The sequence below is a fragment of the Corvus moneduloides genome, chromosome 9 (genome assembly GCF_009650955.1).
Source record: "Corvus moneduloides isolate bCorMon1 chromosome 9, bCorMon1.pri, whole genome shotgun sequence".
NCBI classification, from domain to species: domain Eukaryota; kingdom Metazoa; phylum Chordata; class Aves; order Passeriformes; family Corvidae; genus Corvus; species Corvus moneduloides.
In genome coordinates, this window is record NC_045484.1 from 11,669,794 (window position 1) to 11,691,663 (window position 21,870).

The following is a 21,870-nucleotide window of genomic DNA, read 5'->3' on the forward strand; positions in this document are numbered from 1 at the left end:
AGGTAAGTGTGGGACAAAATACAGAGCAGCAGACAATGGAGACTTAATCCCAAATGAACACTATTAGTGTCATTCAAAAATTCAGCAATTCTGTGAATTGCCTCATCCCCTGCCTGGAAATGGAGGAGACCAGAATGAGATGCAAATCAGTGCGTTTATCTAATGAATAATGCAAATGAGTGCTCCTCTTATGGCATGGCAGTCTGCAGGAATCCTCTCTGCCTCACCTCACATTTCGTGTGGATTTAAGCACCATGTGTCAGAAGAAATTAGAGAACGGAATTGCCAAGAAATGACAAAGCCTTGGAGCCCCAAGTCAGTGCAGACAGCAAGGTACATTAAGATGCATAGTAGGGAGGAGGAGAGAGCAGACATCTCATTAAAATGAAAATGTTGCTATTTTTCCTTCACCCCGTTAATCGAGTTGTACGACACTTTAATCAGCAATTATTTGTGCGGCTACTAATTAGAAACATTCTCGAAAATGATACCAAGGTGAGATCTCAAAAACTTGACAAAAATCTTTCAGTTTGGCTTTTTTTTTTGTAATGCTGGTGCTATTTTATCTCTCTGATATCAGTTAACTGCATCAGCATTTTTCTCATAGCATCACAGAGCATACTGCATCTTATCCATTAGTCACAAGCCTTGCTGTAACTTTCCCTCAGCATCTAACATTACCCTCCAAAAATATACTCAAGCAAACAAATCTAAAGGCATGCAAGCCCTGAAAATTAACTCATTTTTTTTCCCCAATCATATTTTGCCTGAATGCATACATGATTCAGAATCCAGGATGGATTTCATCTGCTCCATTAAAACATCTTAGCATGAAGACCAGCTATGCTGCCACAGCTGGCATCAAGTCACTCCTCTTCATCTGCATTGAGTCCCCAAACTGGGGATTTGTGAATTTATGCTTTTCTGACTGGTACTCTTTTAAAATACAGAGCTGGTACACCCAAATGAACAAAGCCATTTGCTCCTTGGACAATTTCTTAGTTATCAAATACAGAGTGCTAACGGAGCTGCCCAACTGTGAAAGGATTTGGGATCCCAAGGATTCGGGATGCTGGGAGAGAATCTTCCACCACTGAGATGCCCAGGGGATGCACAGAGACCAGAGGTCTGAGAATGCAGTTTGGCCAGGTTCAATCAAGTCCGGTTTGGGGTGGAGGGAAATTACCTCTCACTTGGAAGGGGAAGAGCACCTCAAAGTTCTGAACTGTAAAGCTGAGAACTTAATGCAATCACTAAACTTTGGGGTGCCCATTGTATACAATACAACCTTATTGCCGTGTACCAATGGGTCACTGAGCTTTGTTGTCAACCAGCAGGCAACAAATTGGTGGTTTGATTCAGCAACCCATCAAAGAGATAAATCTATGTATTAAGCAAAAGAAGAGATTAGAGGTATCTTACTACATGTACTTCCAGGAAATGTGAAAAAAAAAAAAAAAAAGAGCCAAAAAACAAAACCAAGATCCAGCCCTTTTTTCTCACAAGCTGACAAAGACATCATCGTTATTTATAGTTGTGCTTCAGTTCATCAGTTGGAGGCACACTGCAGAAGATGCTAAAGCACTAGCGACATTGCTACTAAATTAAGAGCTTGCAGTTTCTTTATAATAGTTGAAAGCAAAGCTATTTCTCCATTGGGCAGCTTGTTGTAAACTCCATAATACTGGAAAAAAAAAGGTATGTTATTTTGATGGATTTTCTCTCAGGTCAGTCCTAGTGAATCGAGGTGGAATTGCCTGGGATGCAGGTCTACAAGGAATTTGGTGTGAACTCCATGAAAATGTGACTTGCAATCAGTAGCATTTTCACTCCCTTAAATTAGAAGGACACGGGTAGGTTCTCTGCTCCTGTTCCTGTTGGCAGTTACCATGCCAGAAATATACAGAGAGTTTAGGTTTCTTATAGCAAGGGCAATGGTAACTATAGCAAAAAAAATACTGTTAAAGCAAACTAAGCAGTTGATTTGAAGCAAGGAGACAATTAAAGCACAGCATTTCTGAAAGAGTAATAAAAATGTCACTGCAAATGACAGATTGTTACAAGTCCTTGGCTGCTTCCTAGCACTGCAATAGAATACGGTGTTAAATCAGTTCCCAGAGATTATCAGTGGTATACGTTATTTTCCTGAACTCAAGGAACTCAGTACCATTTCATAAATCAACTGCAGGTTAAAATTAGATTTTTTTTTTTTTTTACAACCTTAGTTCTGTGACCCTTGCACATACAATTAGCAAAGAAAATGATATTAAAAAAATAGCTGAAACCTGACTCATCAGACTTGGAAAAGCTAAAATCATTCCACCAAAAACCCAAACCAAATCAGAAAATAGCTCTTTTCTATGGCTTCTCAACGTCTGTGAGTTTCACTGACTGCAGAATAAGATACTGAGACAAAGATATTGTAGGAATGGACTCTCATTTTTCATCAGCTTAAGGCTCTGTAAATTACCTGTAAAGCGTGCCCATATTTTGTTGTGCTTACTTTCTGTACTGCTTTTCTGTATAAAGCATTAAGAAACCTAGGTCAGAAAACTGTAATTAAAGCCAATAATAACTGAACCCAACTACATGGCATGTGAAGATCTCCAAAGTGCAGGCTTGAAGTAAATTTCTGTGTTGTCAGGTACAGTGGTACTGTAAGCTCAATTAAAAATTCCTCTGTCTCGGGTGTTTATGGGCCAGATAATGTCTTCTAACAAAGTCTCTGTGACAATACTGTTAGAATCTCACGAACATTTCTTATATGGCAGAAAGCTGATTTCTGCTGGAAACAAATTATCCAAGAATCCTTCACGTTTCACACAGAAATAGAAGGGATCTCTGTTACCATCTTCTGACATGCAACATTGCTGTATGCTTCTCTGCATGTGCATGGGTTGCCTGGGGGAGGCTGGAACACCTCCTGGAACGCTCTGGTGAGTGTAGGATTCAGGGCAGGGTCTGCCACCAAGACCAGGATTCCCTTGTAGGCTCCTTACTAGCTCAGATGAGGAGGTTTTTTGCCCTCTTCTTCAGCAGCTGCCCTTTATATAGCTGCGCTGCCAATGCTTATACATGTTTCAGCAAAATGCTGTGCACCTGATCCTTGGTTAGGAGGGATAATTTTGAATTCCAAAGTGTTTCCAATTAATGATTTACTTAATCACTGCAAAAGTAAACTTGTTCTGCTAATCTTGCAAGGCTTCACACAGCTCATAATTATCAACACAACAATTACTAACTCAGAGTAAAGGCAGTGACAGCAAAGGCTGGCTCAGCATTGCCCTTACATCTGCTTTCTGTGGCCTTGGTGGTTGGCTAGGCTGAAAGACAAAAAAAAAAAAAACCAACTGTGGCTTGCATGTCAGGAGTTGAGAGAAACTCATGTATGGTGGTGTCATCAAGAAAGTGTTAAAATAGGTCATCGCAGGCACAGGTGCCATTCATCTCTGTAATAACTTGTGAAGAACATTATTTTTTCTTGGTCAGCTTCTGTAAATCTTCTTCTGGAGTTATGAGAACTGGCCTGGCAGGAGAAGGATGTTGATGGCTGCATTAGTAGGGGTGCAATGACCTTGAAGATGGGAACTGAAAAAAACCCGTGACATTAAGGTAAAATTCAGTAGTGACCTGCTGCTTTCTGATTTTTTTTTTCTGATCTTATGCACATTTTTATCATTCCAAACCCATCACTTAGTAGGTCAAGGCCCTTGACAAGATACAATCACCAGAACAACATAATTCAACTTCTTAGCCAGATAGTTATTGATTGGGAGAGCCAAACACTGCCTGTACAAGGGCTATGCCTGCTTTCTCTGAGCTCCTGCAATATGTTTACTATCCTCGAGAGTGGGTACCTGGGAAAAGCAGCATGGTGAGCAGGTCCTCATTCACCAATCCACATTCCAACACCCTTCTCCCATCCTACTGCTGAACTCTTTAAACTTAGAAAACATTTAGAAAATTCTTTACCTGTACCCATCTAAAGTCCAGAGATGAGGTCTGTGTGGTCTGTACCATTTCCAAAAAGAATGTTAACCAAAAGGAGTAGCAGAAGTCTACGTGAGAATAAACCCCTCAGCCCTGGTGGCTTCTCAAGGTGTGCAGAGCATTAAAGGTGTGACAATAGAGGGATACAGCCAGAAGGAAGGCAGGCAGGCAGGCTCTTCTGTTCTTTGGAAAAACTCCCCATTTCTCTCTTCAGTCTTTGTTTTCTCCACCATTTTCAAGACAGGGACAGAGGGGCTGGCACCCAGGAGGGCTGCACAGACTGCACAAGTGGCAGATGTGTGAGAGCTGCCTGCCCCACCATCCCATTAAATGTGCATACACCACTTTACACCAGCTGAGGACTTGTAAATTGTGGAAGTGGGGAAACAATTGTGTGTATGGCTTCAAAAAACCCAAACAAACTCCATGTTGTATTTCAGACATCAGTCCACTGTTTAACACTGAAAAATGGCACACTTTCTGTTAAGGCTTAACATTTGACAAAATGTTATGCTGAAACCCCCACCTTTTCTGATAAACAAAGGAAGGACAACTGTTGTAGTGTTTTTGGAGACCTGTTTTTAAACTTATAAAACTTTAAGTTCATGATTGATGACGCTTAGCTAATGTTCAAGTGCTACAAGCAATGATGGTGCAGTTATGGAGAACTACAGAAAGATTAGTCAATAATAGTCTTGTCCTTTTCAATTATTTACAAATAATCCATGAGATGCATAAAGCTAAAACAGTATTTTAATATACAAACCCTGTTATGTATTCTATATATATATAGTAGCTGGCATTTTCCAGCTAGGTGGTCTAAAATATGCTTTCAGTGTATTCTTGTATGCCCCAAAACTGTACCCAAGAAAAGATGGAAAATGTCCTATTATCCAAAACCTGTTTTGTCACTAGGGACAAAGAGCCTTGCACTGAAGCTCACAATGGCTGAAGTAATCCAAAACCCAGCACCAGTAAAACGAGTAAAGAAGATTTTAAAACTGAAAAAAGTGGAAATAAGTAAACTTCAGTGAAATTGCTTCTAAGAAGAAAATTATTAGAATACAAAGGCATACAGTTAACTTTACCTTTACTTAAGATGGTTTTATGGTTTCCAGTTGAGATTTCAAACTGGTACAGTGCAGAGGATAATGCTCACTACTAAGGAAGAAGTACTTTGTTGCCATCCATTGCTGTCAGTAGGAGTCCTTCTGTTGCCTAACACAGGACACATTAATTTCGGTGGAAGATCATATTTTAAGTCCTGTTGATGTAAAGTCAAACACTAGCTCTTAGGCATGAAATATACATGATGAGTCACTTCTAATTTCCTTTTAGTTATTGAAGCGTATCTTTTTTAAAAAATCAAAGCCACTGCTTCAGATAACAAAAAGCTTCTATGTTCTTAACATTTTATTTTCAAAGGCTTATTCCACTTCTTTTTCAGGAAAACAGGGTTTTCATCTGCAAGTGGTTGGCAAAAATTTACCCCACAAATTTAGTGAGGAAAGCTACAATGCTTGAACCCCTTAAACCCGTTACTTAACGTGTCTGGAAGTCTGAATCAACCCTTGCGAAGTGAGACACCTTGCTAGGATATTTCTGCAGGCTATCCCTACAGTATTCATACCACTTGGCAGATCCATATGGTCAAGGAAGCCAAGAGGCATGTCAGTCTGGAAGCCTATGATAAAAATAGATGAGGAAAATAGCACGTGTAGAAAAAGTTGTTTTAGCAGTTAGAAAATTGCATTCTGTACGTTTTTTTTTCTATAGTTATGCACGTTGCTGTTTTTAGAGGATGAGGGCTTTTGTGTAGCTGTTTGCTATTCCTCTTTATTTATTTTTTACCATCTCCCCACCCCCAGTCACTTTTAAATGTCACCCACAAGTAGCTCTGTTTCTAGTTTTCACTGGAGGAAAGCGTCTTATGAGCAGGTGTAGCTGGTAAAAATCAAATTGATGAGTTAAAATGTGGCTCTTGACAGTTTTACAGATAAAAAGCTAAAATGCACCAAGATGTTGGAAAGACACAGCACGTACATGTAAGCAAATGCTCCTTTCATCATAATGGTGTCTTCTTTTAGAGGTTTTACAACTACTAAGCTATAAAAATTCTCTCTGGGCTGAAGCCTGACATAAAACATCCCTGACATAGTACGATTTCTTGCTTCTTGTAGTAAATATAATTAAAATTCATTTGCACCCTTTTCTCTCCTCCCTGTTTTTTATTTCTAAATTCCATATAAACAATCTGCCTAAAGAACTAGAATAAATAAAACCATTTTCCAGAAAACACAACACAACAAACATCAAAGCTACATGAAATCACTTATGCATGTTGCCAAGTCAGCTCAATGCCAAGAATTTTTGTGTCCTTAGCTATATTTGTACTTGTAGATCAGGATGATGTCACTGCAAGTGACCTGTGAAAGCACAAACTTCCATACCTAAAATGTGTATCAAGAGTCATTGTTTCTCCAAGAAAACCGGGTACAGAGCTACCCCCTATTTTTTAGCTAGGGAGATTAGCATTCCAGTGTACGCGGGGATCTGCATCTCATCAGTCAATGGTCTTAATGGTATCTGGGATTATCTTTTATTTGCATATTCAGGCAGGACTTACAGGCCTTAAAACAAGTCAAGAAATATTTGGATTAACAGATCTCTCACCCGGTTTTAGCTACTCTTAAGTAGATATGGTATTTTATGTATTGGAAATGGCGGTTTTGGCAAAACAGCGTCGGTATTAAAAAAAAAAAAAAGTGGCAGTGGTACTCACACTAAAATTGACCAGCTCCCACAAATTCAGCCCTTTCTAAACTCTGTGGGTAAAAATAAATCATAGGTTTTAATCCTCACATAATGAGATGGGTAATTTCCATACTTTGTCAAGAGGGATTGCTAATGCCTGTCTGTATTTCTCCTCCTCTGCTTCCCAGCATAGAGCAGAAGGGATGGAAATGCAGATTATTATCTCAGTTTGTACATTTATTTTTTCTTGAATGAATGAAGGTGATTTGGATTGCATTAGGACTGGATGCTTTATAAGTAACGTAAATGTCTAAATGTTAAAATTGTTACTTGAGAGTCAACTTACTGATTTCTGCCTCCTTGAAGGACTCTGGGGAGCCCACTAACCAGAATGGTTGTCCTGATGTACACTAGGTTTGTAGAACTCTAAGCTGAGTTCACTTGGCTTTGTTTCAACAAGATGCTTACAAATGGAAATTTTAATATATGGAACTTGCATTTGGTTTCCAGTGATTCTTAGCTTTTACAAACTATAAGCTCTGCAAGAAAGAAACATGAAACTGGGGTTCAGAGATGTACAGGTACTAAATGAAGATGGAAAAACATGTTTATCCAGATAATTTGGACAAACCTGCAGCATAAAACTATCTCTGCTCCGTTCTGCCAAGTAAATCCAAAATTCACGCTCTGAGACTTGTCCACCACAGTGGGAAGAAATATATCACGCTCCTTGTACAGTGTCCTCAGCCTGGAAAGCCTGACGCTGCACAGCTCCCTTGGGAGGGCAGGGCATTGTCCCCCTGACCAAAATGTGCAAAAGCAAACCGAGGGGGCAGTGCTGCAGCTCTGCTCCTCCAGGCTGCCTGTGTGACACCAGCAGGTTGGGAAGCAAAGGTCACTCTGCTGAAAGTAGGACTTAGCATCCTGGAAAAAATTCTCAGTTCAGGGTTTCTAGCAGAGGAGAAATGGGGTCACCCAGCTCTGCCTCCCATCAGCCCAGGAGGGATGTGCTGTCCTGCCCCGGCCAAGGAGCACGTTTGGGATGTGTGGCTGTACTGCACCGTCTCTGCAGTAGAGAGCAGCAAATCTTGTCAGGAGTCTCCCTGCAGTGAGCCACAGGCTCGAGATCACCTCTGCCTCACCAGCAGCAGTTCAAATTACAATAGGTTGCTAGTAAATCTTTTATTTATAAAGTAGTATTTTTTACTTCACTAAAAGTGCTGCTGAGGGGACATTTCTGGTCCAACTGCATTGACAGCAAGCCATTCACATTCACCATGGATGTCTTGAGTATTTATTTTATAGTGGAAGATATTTATTTCTTTATTAAATTGGTGTTACTGGTTCCATACCCAAACAAGGCCAAAACTCCAAGTTCCCACAGAGTACTTGGGCATCTCCCCCCAGATACTCACCTTGGTGCTTTGGGGGGCCAGGGAGGAGGGGAGCGGCGGGGGGAGGCACCAGCTCAGGTATTTTTAAGAACCTTGTCCATAGAGCCACAATCTCCCCCGGCATGGTTCCTTGCTTTTTAAGATCAATTGTTATTCAAATAATTGTCTAAAAATGTCTACTATTCCCAGCTAACTTCAGGGGAAAAACAAACCACACTAGAAGAGCAAGTAGCAAATGGAATAAAGGCAATGCTAGAAAATGCTTAACAGCTGCTTTTACAAAGTATATTTATAAAATATACATTTTCTTAAAAAGATGTACTTCTACACATACTAGTGACATGTGTTTTAAAACTGCAACTGAAAATATGTAGAAGCTCTCGATTTTCTTTAGGAGCCCTGTTCTGATCGCAAATATTTTTAACAAATGAAGTACCTTGTGGGCGTGCTTTTTTGTTTAAGGCTTGAAAACATTCCAGTACTCAAAGTGTAACTGAGGAGGAAAAAAAAAAGCAACTGGACAGAGTGTTGTTAATGATTTACTGGAGAATCTTGATGTGTGATAATGAGTAAAATGCAAATCTGTTTTACTGCCAATCCTCAGTTTTGATTTATGAGCAATTATTAATTTTTAGATTGCTTCCAGTTGGAAGAGAACAGAGATTTTACCAAGCTATTTTTTTATTCCTGCTGTCATTAAGTATATCCTTTTTTTTTTTTTTTATCTTGTAGGAAACCAAGAAATCCTTTCCCATGAGGACCAAGGAGCCTTTGCAGAGTGTGCAGCAGGCTGCTGCCAGAGGCACAGGTAGGCTGGCGTGTGGCGCTGACCAGCGGGAGGGAGCTGGGGGACAGCACAGGGAGAGTCTGTGCTCCTCACTTTCCTGGGGCACAGCACAGGGACAGTCTGTGCTCCTCACTTTCCTGGGGCACAGCACAGGGACAGTCTGTGCTCCTCACTTTCCTGGGGCACAGCACAGGGACAGTCTGTGCTCCTCGTGTCCCTTGCCCCGCTGGCTGCTGAGGGGCTGCGAGAGGGGCTCAGTGGGGCTTGGATGGGAACAGCCACAGCAGTGGGGGCTGAGCTGTCCTGCCCTATTAGGGACAGGCCACTGGGCAAGGGCTGTAGTTCACAGGTCCTGGGGTATTAGAAATGAAATTAAATGTTCAGTAGCTTAAGAGGAGGCACCATAAAATAAATAAAATAAAACCCCCACTCCCTGAAGAGTAAGGTGTTCTCCTACAATGACAAAGAGACAGTTGTAATAATTATCCGTGCCCAAGGAATTCAAATTAGATGAATACAGATGTTGTAAATAAAGTCTGCAATAACTTTGAGCTGTACATGCTTTAAAAATATACAACTATGAAAATCCACTTTAAACAAGACAGTAGCAATAGCTTCATCTTTAACTTCCTGTTCCCATTCTAACCCATGCCACATAGTAAGACTATACAGATAAAATAAAAATGAAGGATTCTAAATTCTAATTTAGCCCATAAAAGAAAAAAGCTTTTTTTCTTAACAGCATCTCTTAATGATATTGCACAACACTCTTTTAAAATGTCTTACTTGAGAAAGTATGAATGTCAAAATGCTTTCAAAAAAAATTTTTGTTTCATATTGTGATTTATCCATTACTCAAGAGTATCTGTTAATTTAATTATTTCAGTAAACATAATAATGGTATCAGTATCTATGCTGCACAGTATTTCCTTTTTTTTTAGGAATATGAGCCTACTTGTAATTAAAGGAATGCTATATTAATGATGCTGAAAGTCTCAGAGGGAAAAATTTAATGTCCACCTCATAATATTATGCCAGAATTACATGTGCAGAATACTTTTTAATAATCTTTGTTTCTTAATTTAGTTTTGATTGGCTATGAAATACAGAGTAGCACTCAAGGGCTCAAATTTCTACTGTCATCCGCATTTCTTTTCTATAAATTGTACAAATGCACAGGACTCCCATCTGCAGGCTCCTTTTCAAGCTTCTGTTTAACCTATGAAGGAAATTAGCTGCAGGCAACTATAATTGATGATAATTTCATAATATTTTAGCTGTTGGGATGGTGTTATGATAGCTAGGTCTAAACACAAACAGAAAATTATATTTTCATGTTGCCATTTGAGCTGCAAACACAGGTCGGTAATATAAATTCGTCTCCAGTTTGCAAATTACAGCAATAGCCACTAGGAGTCTCCTGGTTAAATTCATAATGAATTTGCACGGTAATCCCGGCTCACGTTTGAATGCAAACCCCGTGCTAAAGGCTGGATTTCAGCAGAGGGGCCAGTCCATGTGCAGGGCAGGGGGAACGGGGGTGACAGGATCCCTGAGCTGTGAGCAGCATCATCAGGTTCCTGATGCTTGTACCAGGGATATAGATGACAAATGTTTTAGAAGGAAAGCCAGCAGCCACCTACACACTGTTCTGGTAGAGCAAAAGATGGTGATGGTCATGAGAAGTCAGATTTGTTTCTCTTTATGACTGGACAGAGTATTGTGGAATTGTTCTTACAAAGAGAGAAGTAGATTTTACCGACTGTTAGTTACTCCCAGGGATTTAAAGCAGATTTGTTTCACACTGAAATACTGCAGGCCACAAGGACTAGCACTGCCAGGTACTTCAAAATTTGCTTAGTGTCTCTGCAAAGTGAAACCTGCAGTTCAAACCTGAAAATGTAAATAGCTTCTTCCTCTCCTCTCTCCTCCCAACTATGCACAAGCATATGGTGCCAGACACACTCTTAGCAATGCCAAATGCTCAAAGTTCATAAATTACAGACCTGCAGGAATGGGTCATGCTGGCTCAAACACTGCGGCTGTTCAATCCAACTCTGTGACTGACAAAGATGTCCAAATTTCCTTGAAGGAATATCACAGAAAGCAGGCACCCACCTTCTGCCAGCACATGTACCTCACTCTAAGCAGCTAGAGATTGCTTTAAAACGTACAGGGAAGCCAGAGCTGACCAGTGAGCCCTTTCCCCACAGTGTTGGTTATCCCGTAGGCAGGAGGAGTGCTGTTTATTGTGGAAGGATGCTGTCACATCCTTCTTACAGATACATGCAACTCCACATCTACAAATTATAAGTGTTCACTGCTCTTAGACACTTATTTGTTTATAAGTTTCTTTTATGCATCTCTTCTCTTGAGCAAAAAGCCTTTCCAAGCCATAAAAATCCTGAATGACTTTAAATATGATGAGATTTAAACAAATAATCATTTGGAAGGCTATTCATTTAGCTTCTACTTTTTGAGCTTCTTGGTTTCATTTTCAGACTTTTCCCTGCAACCAGAAGGACTAAGGACATAAAGATGATGTTTTAAATGAAAGCTGAGAATCTCACATAATCATAATCGTAGGACTCCAGGGGTTTCATGTTTCAGAATAATCTCATGAGCTGTCAATATTGAATGTCACTAGAAACTATAGTGTTATTCTCAGAATGCCTAAAAGCAACTGTGGGATAGTTTTCCTGCTGCATGCTCCCCGTAAGACCTACAAATGCTGTTCTGGGGAGACACCCCAAAGGTACCTGCAAGTGGTGAGCTGCCAAATGCTGGCTTTAGCTGCCAGCTAGGGCTGTTATATTTTGCGACAAATTTACATATGTAAAGCCCTGTTATTCAGTCTGTCAACTAAACAAGCTCACTAAGTAAAAATTCATCATGGGCTTGTAAGAACATTTAATTCCATGGGGAACATGCAGAAGTAAGTAGTGGGCCAATTTAACCACTCATCTCCTCTGTATTGTACGCTTGCATGCATTGCAATGCACGGCTGTGTGTTATTGAAGATTATTATCAGCTACTCTCACAGACTGCCTTAGATTTTACCATAATCTCCCAGCAGGACTTGAATGAAATTCCCAGTCTGGTTTGTTTCGAGGATCTAATCTATATTACACTGAAGGCTGACAGAGACTCAACAGCTAGTACCTTAGTCCATTTGGTGAACAGAAAATTATTAAACCTGATCAGGGAACTGACATGCAAATAAAACAGGAGGCTGCTTCAACCTCCTTGTCATCCTGCAGAAGCAGACTTGGCTGCTTGGTACCCTTGCTTATTGTTAGAATATCAGAAATACCCTGTTCTTCTCCAAGTCAGTGTTAACCCAATTTCAATAGCAAAACAGTGGTACAGGTTTAGCAGGCACATAGCCTGTACTTACAACAAGAAAACCAAGCACTTGTGTAAGCCAGTTTGGCACTTCACCATGCTGAAAAGAAACCTTTGCATCTTTGTCACTTCAAATTTGGGATTTTTAGCACAAGAACACGCCTAACACAAAAGAGCTCTTTTTTCCACTGCCCACTTTCTCCAAGTATGACAGTGCTATCTTCTTAACTCACTTTCTAAAACCAAAAGTGAACACAAAAATAAAAGATCTCCTCAAAAATGCCAAAGGTTCATCCCTACAAAATATATAAAACCTCATTTCGAAGGAAATATCTAATTCCTACAGGTAGCTATGGTACAGACAGATATGAAGCATTTTTAGGGATGAGAATGCTCTGCTGTGAGCCACGGGGGCAGTACCTTAGGAACGTCAAATATTTGTCATTTTCCTTATGTTTCAAGCAAGCCAAGCCATTACCAATGCATATCTAAATATAGTGTATATGTACGATATACGTCTACAGCGGAAACAAATCCAACAGTTTATCATGTAAGAGTCAGTCACTCTACACTCATGTAGCTAACTACTCTCATTCTGCGTGCTCTCCCTCTCTTCCCCAGTTACTCCTCTTTCTCTGCTTCTCATGTGAGGATTCTGGTGGCCTTCTGCATCTCACAAGCTTAACCTACAGCTGTAACCTCAGGTGATTCCCAAGCAAACTTTCATCCCACATCACAGCATTGGTGACCTTGTGCAGTCAAATGTTTTCGGGGGGAGTTTTGGCACCAGTTTTACATTTAGATTTAATCAAAATGTCTTTTGTTTGGCTGGTTGTTTTTTGTTTAAAATCATTGTTCTAACTAGAGCTCATACTGATAATAAAGGCCTCCAGAAACTTACAAAATTACTTAAGATAGGAACTGCTGCAATGTTTATCTGCATTAAAAGGAAAAAACAAATTTTACTGAGCAGGCTTGTTTGTTTTGGTTTTTTGTTTCATTAAAAGAACAACTTTTTGCATTACATGATGAGTTACTAAATATTACTGAGCGCTAAATCACAGCTATTACTATTCAGAGGGAGAAAATATATTTCAAGATTAAGAAATAACCTGTAAGACAATATTATGTGGGGCATATGACTTTTATTTGTTTTTAAACAGTGGCTGCTTGAAGTTGCTCAGAGGTTTAGTGTGTCAAAGCATGTCAGCAGAGATGGATTGGTGGGCAGAGAGCAAGTGGTGCAGTCAAAGGTTCATAGTGAACGTAATTTATTCATGTAGCTCCGCAATTTATCACGTGGTTATTACCATAATGTACGTGGGAAGCAGCTGCATGCGTGCAAATAATGCCTTAAGTGTATGTGTGGTTTGATCTGAACTCCTTACAGAACAGCAGCGGTGGAAAATGATGCCACAAGGCATTTAAAAGCAAATTTCCTTCCTGTGGGGATGCTGTCACCCAGCAATGATGATTTGTACACAGGCAAATAAATATCTTGTAGACTTTTCTCAGTTGTGATAACCTCACTTACCAGAACTCATTGGTTTTTCAAACCTAAATAATGTAGGTAATGTGATGCATATTTCCAGTGCTGTATTAACAGAAGTAAGTATGCATGTTTTGTACCCTAAATGCATATTTTCTAGTCAAGGAACTCAGTATTTTCCACTCAGTATTTAACAGAAATATTCAGTGGCAAAGAAAAGGAATCCTCTGGGGGTATGAGAACAAAGAAGTTATCTACAAGTTAAAGATCTCCTTTAACTGAAATGATTTCTCACAGCCTGATCTGTGAAACACTTGGGAGCAGCACAGCTGTAAAAGATTGATATACATACATATATGTATGCGTGTCTATATATAGTGTCTGCCTGCTTTCTTATACCTGTGCAATTATTTACCAAGCCAAACATTTCCAAACCCTATCTATTTCAGGACCATGTAAAATAAGGAGCTTTGGTCTCTTTTAGTTTGCTTGAATGTCTACAGTTCCAGTTACGAAGAAAGCTGTGAGTAGTTGCTAGAGCTTGGAGGTGTTTTTTGCTGTACTGTCCATACATACCTGCTGCAGCTCTTTGGGTAGCTGGGAAAACTTTAACAGCCCAGCTCCCACCACCATTTTTTAAGCTTTAGGAATTTGAGTTCAACTGGCCTCAGTGTTCAGAAATTATGCCATGCTAAGATGCTTTGAACTGATTTTAGTGGAATCAGTTCATTCAAGTCTTTCTTGATAAGGAAAAGGCCACCCCAGTTACGGGTTAGCGCATTAGAAGTTTTATGCTGCTTTCTTCTGATACATTAAAAGTTGATGTAGAGAGACAGCGAATTCAGACAAAGTCAAGTTAGGTCCTCATAAGCAGAACATCTCATTGCTCAGCTTGATGTACTACTCAGAGTTTTGTACAGCAGAACCTTTCACATTTGGAATATGATGCAGGTTTTCTTGGATAATTTCATGTGCGCTCTAGGGCTTCTATTTTGAAGCCATCTATCACAAATATATCCCCACTAATTATGCAAAATGAAAAGCTTGCCTTACCATTGCACAGAAAGTCTCAGGAGGATCTCCACACGTTATGTCTGGGGGATCCAGAGTCACTTTTACGTATTTGATCATATCTCTGGCTTCTGGCTGGCAGGCCATGTAATCCCATACTTTTCCTTCTTCTGTGTAAATCTGAGTCTTACACACGTCATAATGTCCCCACACAGAAGGGTAGTGCTGCATCACGGAGGATACAGTAACCCAGAGGGCATGAAGTGACAGGAATCTTGACAAATACATTTCTAAATCCTTTTATGTCAGCTTCGTAAGGATGCTCAGTGCTGGCGTATGTGCAGTCCTAGCAATTATATGTACATATACATGTATACATTTATAAAATAGGTTCCAACTCATATGTGAAGCATTAGGACAGGATGTTTGTTCACTATGTTAAAGACTTTGGTAGAAGCCACCCAGGCCCTGATGACAGCCTTTCACAACAATGCAGCACTTGTCCTTCGTCTTATAACTTATCTGTCAGGGCTTCTTGTAAAAGATGTCCAATAGCAGATAATAATTTGTGAAGTTGCAGGTCTTCAGCTACACTGTCGATAACCCTGAGTGATCCTCCGTGTTCAGGGCTAGCAGGGGATGCCGGGACACACTGATAAATCAGTATCCGAAGGAAAAGGGTGAGTGTCTACAGGCTGGTGTCTGTTTCCCATCAATCATTCTTTTCTTCTGGCACCAGCACCCTTTTAGAAACAATAAAAATTAGAGTTATTGTCCAAGAATCAATGCATTACAAATATACGATATGTTGACATTTTGGAGGTTAGATGCAATATAAAGCAAATTGGTATAATATGGATAACCTTTACTGTGGGTTCTGTGCTAGAATGAAGGAACTACCAAAATCATTCACAGTAAAAAGTATTTTGACATGAAGGATTTAACGGTTCTCTAACAAAGATAGATTTATAATGTTCCAGGTGAGTTAGAGTTTCCTGCTTCCAAAACTGTATTTTCACCCTAGCAAAACTGGAGAGCGAACTACTGAACTCAGCCATGGCCCAGATGGTGCAGGCAGGCAGGGAAGCACGCAGCCCAGCACAGTGGGGCAGCAGCAGCAAGATTCTTTTATTAAAGTGACACAGAGATGGGTATCAGGGCTAGCAGGTGCTGGTAGTTTCTTGGCAAGTGGACCTCATGGAGCTCCAAAAGCCTTACATATTTCTTTTGTATTATTATTATTAAGAATAACAAAGATGTGGCAAGTACAATTCAATTTCCTTGACATTTCTCATTAGTGTTGCAAGAGCTTTGTTTCCTTTTTTTTTCCTTTGAACTGTGATTTACTGAGCACATTGATGACAAACTGCTGATAAAGATAATGGCTTATTTTGTAGCTTACTATATGGATGTTTTCCCCTCCTTATTTTCTTAGGTTTGAGGGTGGCTGTACCTGAGTACTCAGCATTTATTTCACAACAGATACATGCCCTTTCCCCTTTTCAGAAAGCAACTAGAAATTCCCTTGCTTTGTAGCACCTGAATCACATAATTATAGGTATACAATGCTAGAATGTTATCATAGCAACTTCAAATATATATTTCCTAAATAAAACAGGTAAAGATCCAAATTATGTATGAGGAAAACTGCAAAGGCAGAGTAAGTACCCTGAACAGGGACAATGAAAACCAGGGCTAGGAATTCCAGTGCATTTGTGTCAGCCTGTGCCACCCGAGGTTGGGGAGCCAGGGCGCTGGGCTCTCGGCAGGAGGAGATTTCAGCCAGCCGCCGCAGCACTTCCCCATTTCCTTTGTCTGGATGCTGAAATCTACGCAGACCCGTCGGACAGATGTTCAGAAACAAACGCAAGTTGCCACTTTCTGCAGCCTGCTTTGCTTCCCAGCTTTAAATTATGCCCAGTGTCATGAACCCTCCTACACCTCACAGCCATGGGAAGAGGTATGTGACCCGGTAAGCTCCTTAACGTGTCACGTTGGGAATACGCATTTTCAAAACTTATCTTCAAAGCTATTCGCAAACAGCCTCCCTATATTTAAATAATGCTTCATCTTAAACTGAGCTAAACTACAGACACCACGAAATGCCAACAGATGGTTGAATTGTGTTTCCATAGCAAAGTAATTTACAATAATTGCTGTATGGACGTAAATGCAATTTTCCATTATATTCATTTTATCAAGTGTTACCATACAACTCTCATGTATTTTATCAGAATACGCAGAGAATATCTGAATTTTCATGCAGTAACAATTCTCAATTTGTTCAAACATATTTAAGCTTCAAATCTGAATTTGACACAAAAGCAGAAATCTCTAAAACCAAACTAAATTTAAATCTTTTTCAGAAGCACGCTGTGTAGTACTGTTGGTTTTGTAGCAACCTTACATTCTTTTTTTTGTTTTGTTTTCAGTGGGAGTGTTTGCATATTATTTTGGAATTTGGTAATTCAGAGAACACCTTCCACGTCATTCTAAAGACACCTCTTCCCCTCTGTTTCTTTTCCAATGTATGTTACTATTTCGAAGGGGAAAAAAACCCATCCCCAAGACCCCATAGCTTAGAACAGTCACTATGAAAATGGGAAACAACTCCTTGCTAGAAAAGGCGCCAAATTATTTTAAATCTATGGCAAATCAAATACCCTTTACTGGAGATGGCTTGGTCATAGTTGGAATAAACAGTAAGTAAATATAATTTTTCTGTGTAGAAATAAGAAGTTACTGAGTTTAATTATCTTTAGACTGCAAGCTTGTATATTCAGCTTGTATATTCAGCAAAAAAAAAGTTTGTTTTCTTTAGTGTCTTCCTTTCTAGCTCTTCAGTTGCCCGTAACCTTTTATAACTGCTGAGACTCAGATCCACTAATAAACAGGACTGGGTAGGACTAAATAATGTGAAGCAAGCCACTACCTTAACACACTGTGCTAAAATACTTCCCATATAACGAATTCTCATTAAAGTAAGCCAGTCATAATGATGGTCATTACACAGAATTATAGACTATAACATCGATTGAATTTAGTGCACTGACAAGAAAAAAGTGCAGAGGAGTGCAGGACATCTGAGCATTAAGCAGCTGTAGCAGTGTACAACAGACATTCCTGACAAGAAGCAGCCAATTATAGCTTAAATTTCTGGCATATAACCAGTTCTGATTAATAGTTTTCCATTACATTACAGACATATTATTAATGTATTAAAAATGTCAAGCTTTGGCAAGAACTAGTATGGCATGGCTCAGTTAGTCTGCAATATCTTCTTTTAATGAGCTTCCATTGATATAGTGAAAGATATTGACCAAAGCACATTAAGGATCATGTGCTGAGCGCTGCCAGGTTTTCTTCCGATGGAGCTATACAATTTGTCTTATGTTTGTTCCTGCAGAGTCACTCATGATATGCATTTTACATTTCAGTGCCCTATTGCTAAGGACACATCTATTTGAATTATTTTGTAAAAAAACATTTAGAGTAACATTTCTGAAGTTTACAGCTGTGCCAGATGTGTTGTGATAAGCCTCTAGCTGTGGACAACGCACAGCAATGGAGTTTTTTGTCCTCAGTACTGCCTGTGCATTTGACCTTAGAAAAAGGTAATCAAACAAATCAGGAATAAGGACTGTCTGATGCCCTGATTCCCTCCACCCTGCCCTGCCTAGTTGCACATCCTGGGTGTTGGGGGCCACAGAGGTGGCAAAGAGGGTCAGGGTCCTTGCTGGCTGAGGGCGAGGGAACGGCAAACTGCCGGGAGGACTTCAGCTAATGTATGCAAAGCCTCCAGAGCACACAGCTCCCAGCGTCTTCTGTGTGTGGCAACAGCGCTGGGAACTGCGGCACGTTTGGGGCCTTGAACATCCCCATGTGTCACAGCCTCTGCAATATGGAAAGCACTAGGAGGCACCGGTGCAGAAGGCCACATCTCTCTCTCTGCCTTCCCCTCTGAGCGCTGCTCTGTCTGCGAAGTGCTGGTCGTTCTGGCCACAAGTGAATACTCACAGCCATTTGAGAAGAATGGCAGGCAGCTGACCCCCAGACTAAAATCAGCTGTGAGGAGGCTCTGAGCACATGCATCCCTTTCCAGTTGGAGAAGTCACACCTCAGGCAGTGTCTTAATTCTGCAGATGCAGGAGGCACCCCCTTTACAGAGTAGATAAAATGCATCTTGGCACAATCAGTGCCAGGGAAGAACTTCAGGTCTCATGAGGGGTTGTTAGCAAACACTCCTCCTTTGCCTCCTTCCATCAGTGTGAAAATCCACCCCCTTCCCCAAATAACTCCCTCATCACAAGCCACAGCGGCTGGATGCCCTGCCTGAGCTCCCTGCCGGGAAATCGCTGTGCGATCCATAGGGGTGGGCTCTGGGCCTCTCTCTTTAAGCCACAGGAACGTGAAGGAGGTAATAAAAATAGAGTGACCACTTCTCACACTGACCATGTATTGCATCGAGTGTGTCCCCCCACCACACACGAGCAGGAATGAGAGCCAATACCAGATATTACAGTGCAGCCTGAGGAGAACTGGCTCAAATAACGAAGCAAGGCAAGGAGTGCCGGCTGTCACCTCCCAACAGCGGCAGCTGCAGAACAGATTTTTCCAAAGGAAACATGTTTCAAGTTTGTATCCCTAACAGCTTAAGCAGATGAATGTATCCAATCAAGCCCAAGTAAAAAGCTCCTTTCCTTCCATTCCAGTTATTAATTATTAAAAGCCAGTTTAGAACATAGGAAATAATGTGTATTAGAAAACAGAACTAACCCTCATGCAACTTATATTTACTAAACCTCGTGTTTTAGACCATGCTACACTTGAGAGGCTGGTACATATACAAACCAACTCCTATAAAGGCTAAATTATTTACCTATTCAAAGAAGAAGGGAGCCTGTATTTAACGATTCAACACACATTATTTCTGTCAATACTTGTATGAAATGCAGTATATTCAAGCAACTGCTTTGGTGTCTTTGGCCTCAAATGCTATTCCAATCAAAGTTTAGCTTCTATTCTTATTCAGCTTATTTAACTATTTAGCAGAAAAAGATTTCTTTGTCTCGGGAGAAATTTTAAATGCCAATACCTATTGGCTAAAGAAAATAAAATTCAGCAATCTGCTACCAGAAAACTGGGATTTGGCACTATACTTGAAATACTTTTGGTTTTCACACATTATTCGTTGCTGGCTGACACATCATACTACCACTGCCATTACTTGCCAGGTATCATCAGCTGTCAGAATATGGAGTAAAAAGCATTTCAGCTATTTAAATTTTAGAGCCTTAGTACATAGCTGCATTTTTTTCCTCTAGCACCTTTATAATTCTAGGTTATTGCCTTAAATATCTCTGTACCTAGCATCAACCTGTTCTGCAAGTTTTTCATCTGAGAATTTAAGTTAGCATTTGGGGCAGTTACAGGCTTTGTTTTCGGGTTTTTTTCAATGATTTTTCACGCTTAATAAGCTGATGCACGCTCATCACACAGTGTATCCAGGGTACAGGGCGCCAAAACTTTCAAGTTACAATGTGAGCTGATGACTTTCTAACTGAAAGATCTTAGCCTCAAAAATAATGCCTACCGGTTGCTGAATTTGTTCTGTGCTATTGCTGTAATTTACATAAAGAGCTAGAAAGTTGGTGCCACTTATAAGTATCAGAGGGCTGAGGGTTGAGGCAAAGTTCATAACTCCATGAGAGTATCACCACTAACTGCTGGAAACGCTCTGGTAATCATCCTTTTAAGGTCCAGAAATCAGAAATCAACGTTTATTTTTATCACATGAAAACCACAAAACGAAAAAAACCAAAACAAACTACCACCACCACCACCACAACAAAAAACAAGCCAGAGGAAGTTGTGCTGTGGTGTTCTTCCCTTTGACGGGCTTCCCAGGCCACAGCTTCTCATCCTCAACCGCATTGTCCTTAGGCAAGACAGTGACTTATTCCCTCTTTAAAAGCATTTCCACCGCTTGTTCCACTCACTGTCTCCGCTAACATCTCTGTAGAAGTAATGCTGGCTCCTACCACATCAGATCCGGAATAGCGAAAAGTTGATTGCAGAACAATAAAAGTATATTCATCAGAGGCCAAAACCGCACACGCACCAACTTTGAGAGTAGAAAAGCATCTGCTTTATCGCGTTTAGCCGATCTGCGCTGCTCACCGCCATGAGGGGTTTTCTTTGGGGGTTCTGTGTGCGTGTGAATGTTTAGAAAAGCCGCCTGCAATTTCCGATGCAAGGGAGGAACTGTTTCCAGGCTGGGTACCAGTGACCTGCCCGCTGCTCCTCGCCAGCAGGGCGATGCCCTGCGCCGCCACCTCTGCCCAACGGGACCGCCGCTCTCCCTCAGCGCCCGCGGGAGAATCGGCGCTGCGGGGCGGGCGCCGGCGCGAGGGACGCGCCCCTCCCTCAGGGCTCGCGCTCCCTCAGGGCTCTCCCACCGCCCGCGCCCCTTCAAAGCGCGGCGCGGCGCAGCTCGGCCCGGTTCAAGGTCCAGCTCCCGGTTCCGAGCTCCGGCGGAGGAGGCACCGCGCAGGTACCGCCCCAGCCCGGCCCCAGCCCCGGCCCCCGCCGCGCTCCGCTCCGCGCGGGCGGCAGGGGGCGCGCGGCCCGCGCCGATCCGCCCGCGGCCGGTGGCCCGAGCCCGGCGGGGCGATCCCCGCACGCAGCCCCCGGCACCCGCACCGGCCCCTCCGCACCGCATCCCGCGCCGGAGCGGCCGGCAGGCTGTACTCACCCTGCGGGCTCGGGCCGCTGGAGCCTCACCGCGGGGCGGCGCGGAGCCGCCGCGGCGCTGGGACGCGCTGGGGCTCCCTCGGTGGCGGCATGAAGGGCCGCGGGTAGGGCGTGAGGAGGGGGGGATGCTCTTCCCCGAGAAAGTTGCGGTGCGTCACGGGGGGGCTCGGCGGGGCCGCCGCTGGCCCCAGGCACTTGTCAGCGTCGAAGTTTGGCGGGGCGCGGGCGGCGCGCGGCGGGCGGGCGGGCGGCCGCACTCCTCCGGCGCTCGGCGGGGCGGCGGGCGGGTCCTGCCCGCCGGGGCTCCCCGCCCGCCACCGCCGCTCAGGGCGGGGGCGGCCCCGCGC

The 21,870-nt window shown here is 41.9% G+C and overlaps 1 protein-coding gene and 1 long non-coding RNA gene across 13 annotated transcripts in view; one reads left to right on the forward strand and one right to left on the reverse strand.

Annotated features, from left to right (window-relative positions):
• NTNG1 (netrin G1) overlaps window positions 1-21,778 on the reverse strand; it is a 150,976-nt gene extending 129,198 nt beyond the window's left edge. For 3 of the 12 annotated variants that reach the window (XM_032117261.1, XM_032117263.1, XM_032117262.1), the window contains exons 1-2: window positions 21,525-21,777; window positions 14,813-15,513 (exon numbers count right to left, since the gene is read on the reverse strand). In XM_032117261.1, coding sequence (XP_031973152.1) covers window positions 14,813-15,058 — 246 coding nt within the window. In that variant the 5' untranslated portion in view covers window positions 15,059-15,513; window positions 21,525-21,777. Of the gene's footprint in view, window positions 1-14,812; window positions 15,514-20,811; window positions 21,197-21,524 lie in introns of those variants that run through there. The other 9 variants (XM_032117266.1, XM_032117265.1, XM_032117264.1 and 6 more) reach the window with 5 other exon arrangements.
• LOC116447762 overlaps window positions 21,191-21,870 on the forward strand; it is a 138,765-nt gene continuing 138,085 nt past the window's right edge. Inside the window, exon 1 of the long non-coding RNA XR_004241688.1 lies at window positions 21,191-21,323. This is a non-coding gene — a long non-coding RNA (uncharacterized LOC116447762). The remainder of the gene's footprint in view (window positions 21,324-21,870) is intronic.